The sequence below is a fragment of the Plectropomus leopardus genome, chromosome 6 (genome assembly GCF_008729295.1).
Source record: "Plectropomus leopardus isolate mb chromosome 6, YSFRI_Pleo_2.0, whole genome shotgun sequence".
Lineage (NCBI taxonomy): Eukaryota > Metazoa > Chordata > Actinopteri > Perciformes > Serranidae > Plectropomus > Plectropomus leopardus.
The window spans coordinates 4,122,931-4,130,868 of NC_056468.1; the positions used below are offsets into that span (position 1 = coordinate 4,122,931).

General features: G+C 35.5%; 1 protein-coding gene across 1 annotated transcript in view; it reads right to left on the minus strand.

Moving 5' to 3' along the window:
* LOC121944093 (dipeptidyl peptidase 2-like) overlaps positions 1-4,824 on the minus strand; it is a 25,234-nt gene extending 20,410 nt beyond the window's left edge. The window contains exons 1-4 of the mRNA XM_042487766.1: positions 4,685-4,824; positions 3,373-3,499; positions 3,159-3,298; positions 379-542 (exon numbers count right to left, since the gene is read on the minus strand). Coding sequence (XP_042343700.1) covers positions 379-542; positions 3,159-3,298; positions 3,373-3,499; positions 4,685-4,768 — 515 coding nt within the window. The 5' untranslated portion in view covers positions 4,769-4,824. The remainder of the gene's footprint in view (positions 1-378; positions 543-3,158; positions 3,299-3,372; positions 3,500-4,684) is intronic.
* Between the last annotated feature and the right edge of the window lie 3,114 nt (positions 4,825-7,938).

Genomic DNA, 7,938 nt, shown 5'->3' on the forward strand with positions numbered 1-7,938 from the left:
ATATATATATATATATTAAAATATCTTACATGTCTTGCTAATTTTGAGTCATTTTGTTGCAACGTTGCTGATTGCCATCTACTTATATTCTTGAACGAAATCGGGCCAATTTGCTTCGATTTCAAAGGGTTAATACATTTTGCTGTTGTTTGTGCATAAAAATTCAATGGTGTGGGAGATTTGAAACCTGGTCACTAAATACAACTCCAGTAAGCGTATCACATACTGAATTTACATAGACAGAAAACACGCTCAAGCTTGAAGCAAACCACAAGTGTCAGACAGATCACTTATATAAGACACAAAAACCTCAGGGGAGCTCAACAACAAGTCACACAGGTGGATGTTAGGGAACAGTGTCGTTCAGGTGGAGCTTACCTGCCACCGAACACAATGACAGGACAGTCTGTGGCTGCCAGCTGCTGTTTCAGCTCAGTGATCATGACAGCATAGTCAGCGAGGGCTTGCTCCACTGTCAGCAGGCCGATCTGAGGGATGCTGAAGGAGTCTTCGCCAAACGGCAGAGATTTGCCGTAGTACCTCTGTAAACAGGAAAAGGAGGACAGAAGTCGTCAGGCTTGATAAGAAACTCAAAATAGATACAGGAAGTTTCAAAGCTGCACTGCAGTGCTATATAGTGTAGCATTTATACAGTATATATGGTGAAAGGATCTCAAGCAGCTGTACTAGGGAAGTGATACATAGTGGGCCTTATGCAAGAAATGATGAACAAAAAGATTTCTCTCATTTTTGCTCGTATCCAGGTTTTGTTATTTCACACTGATTTTTGGGATTCACCAATGTTTCCTTATTTTTGCTGTTCTCATAGGTAAGAGAAAATTTTACGAGTGGTTTAGAGCACTCGTACCAAGATAAGAGAAAAATATCTCGTAATTGTTGCCCTGCACAAAAAAAAATAAGTTTTATATTTGAGGACATTTTTAAAAAAATACATGAGCATCATTTAATCAAATTTAGATGATGTTTTAGAGCAATTATGACTGGATTATTAAATTTCAGGGCTGAAGAAGAATTACTTAACTAGGTGAATTGATACCAGTTACTGTAATTTCAGTTATATACAGAAGTATTTCAATTCTAATATTGAAAAATTTATATTACTTTTAATATTTCATGGTTCCAGCTCGTCATATATTCTGTACGTATGCAGAGGAACTGCTGCTTTTTCTTTTAATTATTTTGATTTATGAAATGTATCTAAACTTTTTTGCATGAGTACTTTTACTTTTAATACTTCAGTACATTTCCCTGAAATCACATATATTTGGTTTATGTTTATTCAACAGTAGGCCAACATCAGTTTCAAGCCTGCAGAAGTTCTTTCTCTTCTTCCAGCCTTTTTTGGTGTTATTGCACCAGTCTTTGCACACAGCCAGAAACCTGCACTTGATGTTTAGGGGGTGTTATCTATGCTAACAGGTGACTTATGGTCAGTGGAGTTGACTTCTCTTATATTTCCAGAAAATTCAGAGAAAATATAAAAGAAATTAAAGAGAATGTCATTTTGCCTGAGGCCCATCTTTCCACTGTCATCAGTATTATGATACTCTTATTAGAGTACTAAAGCTAGTTTCAGGCTTGTGGCCAAATAAGCTGATAAAGTTCCTGCACCAGGCTTCCCATATATTGTCATAGACAAAATCTTACAGGACCCATAATAAAATGTCCATGCCCATTTAAAATGTATAATATGAAAATTGCTTCATCCAAAAATGCAGTAAAATTTAAAAGTAGAAGTGGGGCATAAAATAGGTATGGAAACCTTTGGGTTTCCCACACTCTCATTTATTTGTGCTGGCCTGCCATGATTAAAACATCTGACACCACACATGAATTCTCTACTTTTAGAGCTGGATGTCATTCAGTTATTCATTGCATCAAGGATGTTTCGGAGCGCAGCAGATTCTCTGTGCACAGACAGAGTAGCAGAAGTTAAACCTAACTGTTCAATCTGCTGGATCTAAGAGTTCATCAGTCCATGGAGGGAGAGATGGAACTCAGGAGCTAATAAAGAAACCTGTACGATGGTACACAAAATGTTACGCCAAAAGCTACAGAAAAGTTACATTAAATTTATATTAATCCCTGGAAGATTACTGTAAAAAATAATTTTATCACACACAGATTGTGGATTTGATGACTTTTATGGTTGTCTGTGACTGTGGGAACTCTGCTTTATGTTTCATTATTAACTTAAACATCTTTTTTAACTTGGGTTAGAAAGACAAAGTATACAACCAAAATTGAAACCAGATCTAAAAGAGGACTTGCAGCATAAGACACCTGCTTAAAAATAAGATTTAGGGAAGATTAATTTAAATCTAGTGAATTTTGATACTCGATATTGTAAAGCCAAGCCAACAATGTGCTAACAAGTATATGTATAAAAACCTATATATTCTGTGTCATAAAGGACTTTCTTAAATGTTAAATGTTGTCAAAAGCATCTGTACAAGACCTTTGTCTTACTCCAAATATGGCAAAATTAATTTAAAACAGCAGCTATCTGATCACAGAATAAGTAAAAATCTAACAGAATATTTGATGTCAGCTTTCAGCTCTTTCAGGTCCTCAGTGCGACAGACACACTTACTTTTCCCCTCTAGCACTGCATTCATATCACTCATGTAATTAATGATGAACCAGCCTACAGTTTTTTTTAAAGTAATAATGCTTTATTTTATTTATGCTAGGCCCTTAATAAATCCCCCTTTTCTTGAGCTGCTGTTCAACTACAGAATCATATACTTGTATGTATGTATGTATCAAGCCAATATGCTCAGGTTTCAAAGAGTTATACAGGCTTAAAGACCCCTATTTTAAACTTTAATAAACACAGATTCCCTTAAAGCCCTCAATAATATCTTTAGTTTCATAGTTAAACCAGCTGACCAGATTCTGTAATTTGCAGGTAGTGGAAACCAAACCGAAGCAAGAGAAAAAAATAGTCACGGGGAAGTGTGAGTGTTGGAAAATCAGCTGACAGTATGAGTCAAATATTAACCATCCATTCCTCATTTTCACATGCTCTGCAAATTCTTCTCAGCTGTGACTGTTTGATGAACAAGTGCTGAATCAGACACAATAACAGTGTCTGCATTTGTGCTCTTTCATGATCAATACCAGGGTTTTCTTACATGTTCAGCAAATATGACCAGGGCGCTCTGCTGAGCGGCCAACTCTGTGATGAAACCAGAGTTGAGAGCAAACTCCCAGACGTTTCCCTCATTGCCAGTGTAGAAGAAAATAGGACCGTAGCCTTTCTTCCAGTATTTGTCTAAAAGGAGAATAACACCAATCAATTGATCATATCGGCTTATTGTTACTTTTATAATAGGATATTGTTTTCACCTGTGATCAGGTAACGCTGACTGAATGTCCCGTTCCCCATGCTGTTAAAGTTGAAGTGGTCCAGAGTCTGGCTGAAGTACTTCTCTTTGAACTGGGGTTCGGCCTTAAATCCATGATGTTTTCTTGACTAAAAAGCAAATGAACAAACAAACAAAAAGACTGAATTATTTTGTCATTAATAAAACCATAACTGCATAGGAAACACTTTAAGGACTGTACATTATGTATCAAATTAGGGGTGCCTGGGGTGTGACTTCAATTTTTTTTTTCTTTTAATATCAAGATCCTCTCTGGAGCTACTCACATTTGGGATGCACCATATTGGATTTTTTGCCACTATCCGATACGTTGATATGTAACAACTCATTTGGCCGATAACTGATACATATTTTTATACATCAGGTCTCTTCTTAGGGGGAATTAACATATCAATTATGCAATAATTATCATATTATGCATTCTCTTATGATGATGGCCAACCAGCAGATAGAGACATAAAATATGACACTTTTGAATTTATGCAAGATTCATTCATTATACAAAATAAGAAAAATATTCCAACTTTGGCTTGTCAGTTAAAATAATTATAATTCAAATATGGGTTTGTCATATTGGCAGATAGTGATATTTCATTTTAAAGCCAATAATGACAGATACTGTTGACATGCTGATATTATTATGCATCTCTACCAAATATTTTATCTTTACCTATTTTATTTCTGGCTGTGAAAAATTGTGTGTGATTTTGAAGATTTTTTTTCCTAAATAAAACATGCTTATGGGTTTAGGGATTCTGAAGGTATGTAAAATAAATACAAAATGCCACCATTTAAGGTTGAAAGTCCCTAATCAAAACGCATACCTGCCTCCCCAGTGCCCAAGAAATTATTTGAAGTGCCTCCCCCATTTTGCATTACGCCTGCCCTTCTCATAAATAACGAACAGTCCTTTACACGCAAGGGAAATTTAACTGGAGTTTCATTTGACATTGCTGTTTTCAACTGTGTTCCTTGTAAAGTTTAAGGGAAGTTTCAAAAGTCATGTAAAAGTATTTAAAGACCTGAGTTTAAAACTGACTTTACACTTGGACTCGGCTTACGCTTAAACTAACACACCATTTAACACAATTATACTCACTCAAATAAACGCAAAATGTAAAAAGAAAATTGACCGAATAAATCCAAACTGCTACTTTGTTTGTAACTTGGAAGCCGAGTGAATGAACCTAAGTGTGAGCACGAGACTGTGGCGTTTCTCCAAAGCGGGACTGAGGTTTCACGGCAAAAACAAAGACTGAAAAGTGAAACGTTACCTGAGTATAAGTGTACGGCAGGCCGAACACCTCCACGCCAAACAGCGTTACTGTCAACGTGAAAAAAGCTAACATTTTACTCATATTTCAGGGATTTCGGCGCTAAACAACTGCTACCGTACAGCCGCTCAGTTACTCAGTTAAACTTCTACCGCGCCTGCGCATGTCGCACGTGTCACGTGACACTCTAATGTTGTGATCCATGCTGCATTTACGTGCATTTCGTAAAATCTGCAATTTCCCTTTCAGTGTTCTAAGCAGCAAAAATACATCAGAAACGAGAAAAGAAAGAAAGAAAAATGCTTGTGTCCAGGCCAATTTACAATTCTCTCAGGCAAAGAAGCAAAACTAATGTTTTGATTTACATTTTTTTAAACAACATGTGAAAATACAAAAATACTACAACACTAATTACTCAAGATTCCTTACAAACACACTACCATAAATCTTTCACAAACTACCTTAACCCTTTGAAACCTGGATTGAAATCACTTTCACTGCTATTTAAACCTTCAAATCCTGACCACATTGGTTTGATTTCTTTCGAAAACGTGGGAAAATGCATTGAGCAACTTTTCTACAATTGTTGAATATTAAAAATTATAATAAATATATAGTTTAAATTTATTATATGCACATTTTTCCAGGTCATTCATTTATTTTTTGTTTTACTTTCTTGATTTGTTTTTTCTTCCTTTTCCCCCCTTTTTGGGGGTAATTTCTGGGTGATTTCTTTTTAAGTTACTCATTGCCTTCCTTTTATGTTTTTCAAAGAAATCAAGCATATTATTATTGCCCAATTTTCAAAGGTTGAACAATAATAGGGGCTCATTTTGATTCATGCAGTTAAAAAAAGTTTAAGTTAGCCTAATATATTATAAAATCCTCAAATAAAACCTAATAAAATAGACAAATTAATAGGCCTACAATAGAATACAATCAAATAAATAAAAATACCTAAAATGGTACAAATTGGCTACAATCTGAAAACAGTAAAATATGATATAATCTTATTTAGTAATATGTAACTTTGAAAAGTTCTATGAAGCATAATTAGTACTTTCACTTTTGACCATTGCATTTATGGTGATGCTGTACTTTACTTTTTTGAATGCATAATTTTTACATATAAAGGAATAATTCTTTGTGAAGATCTTATTATTTATTGTTATATTGCAACATTTACTTGAAAAATAAATAGGAATACGTTTTCCACCACTGATTAGTCAGGCTATGTGGTAAATATCTGTGGAGTGTCAGTGGTGGGTGGGGCCACAGTGTGGCTGTAGTACTACACATGATAAACAAAACACAACCTGAGCAGCAGGTTGACCCAGTACACTCAGTACTGGAAATAACAAATCATTTCCTTGTTTCCTGTTTACACTGTAACCATCTGTATGCGTAACAAACCGTGTCACTTTATGTTCCCAGAGCTGTTACTTCAAGAAAGCAGAGTTACTTCCCTCTTACTTCTATATCTGGAATTGTAAAGTGGGGTCAAAGGTCTATCTGGATAGGTTTTTCAGGAAATCAATGATGTAAACCAAAGAGTGTACCTCCAGCTTCCTGCAGTGTGTTAGCATTAAAATGGCTCAGTGCAATTAGAGCTGGTACAGAAACCTTTACCTCATTACGACACAGATAACATGGGATTTTTCCAGTCATGGAGTTTCGGCAATACAGTCTCAGAGTCAAACAATGCTCAGGATAAAAGCAGTGATGCAGTGTAACAAGGTAATAATACCTCGCTAAAGTACATAGAGTACCTGTACTAGAGTATCTGTACTTTACTTGAGTTTATGTTTCTTTCAGCTTTCACTTTTACTCCACTACATTTACCCTAAGCATCTTACCTAACTTTGTTAGCTAATTAGCTAATTTGTTTTTATAAATACTTAAAGTTGGAAAAAAAAAACCACATCAGTTTTCTGTGTAATGTACGCTCCTGTTTGAAGGTGGTGTATGTTATGAAGAATTAACATTCAAAATTCTAAAAATTTTGACCACTGCTTTTGTATAAACAGTATTGACTTATACATTTATTTTCAGTACTTAGGTGCATAGGAACAATAAAATTTCATTCAAACACTTAAATATAATCAAAGCACCAAAAAAAACAAACAAAACAAAACGTTATTATAAAGCCACAGCAAACAACAATGCTATAAGCCCTGATTTAAATGAGTTAACAGTTTTTAGCAAATCTTTCAGATTCATGGAGTTTGTGGGGAGGTGGGGAGCATAAAAACTAAAAGCTGCTTCACCTCGATTGGTTTTGATTCGCTGAGCAAACCTGTCCCAGATGACCTGATGTGTCTGAATGCATCGTAGTGTTACAAGTTAATCAGAAATGTATTTAGGCCTGAGACCATTAAGTGCTTTATAGACGAGTAACAGTATTTTAACACCTTTCCTTTATTTTTAAGGACTTTGTACATGGGGCGCCCGCTTTATCAAATGAGCTACTGGGCACCCAAACATATCTGTACTTTTACTATAAAGTCCCTGTGTTTTACAGTTCACCTGGCAACAATGTGAATGGCTGCAGTAACTCAGCTAGCAATTTTGGGTTCTGAAAACATTCTGAGAATGGTACGATACAACCAGTGCAATTTCTTAGCAATGTTTTCAGTGGCAAGTTTTCTTTTCGTTCCCAGAGCATTCTTCTTAGAGTTAGGGTGACATTCTCTATAAACATCAAAAAATATTTAAAACATTTTTTTGTTTTTTTTTGTGGTTAACATGTCAGTTCATTAAAAAAAGGGCTGTAATCTCAGACCTCAATAACATGTTCTGAATGTTGCTTTGGAAATGTTCCTCCTTTGTTCTCATGTAACATTGTGGGAACATTTTCTAAAAAAAAGAACATTCTATGATCTGTCACCTGAAAACATCACCAAAACATCCTCAGAATGTTGCAGTTAAAACATTTTTTGAACATGAGATTAAAATGTTTTCTTTCAAGCATTATTGCAGCTTGCAGGTAATGTTAGGTAATGTTGTGGGAACACTAGATGGGAACACATCCGCTGTATGAAATTCATGTTTAGCGCTACTTTTAAAACAAGATAAAAATGTAAACTAGGTCAGACAGGTTTAATGAAATCCTGTGTGACTCGTATGTTGGAACTGTCACACCCACAGGTACGTTCCAGAGACTACGTGCCTCTGTGGGTCCTCTCTGTGGAATATGGATGGAGGACTTCCTTGTAAGCAGCAGGGTGGAGACTCCAGAGGAGGCCTGTTTTACT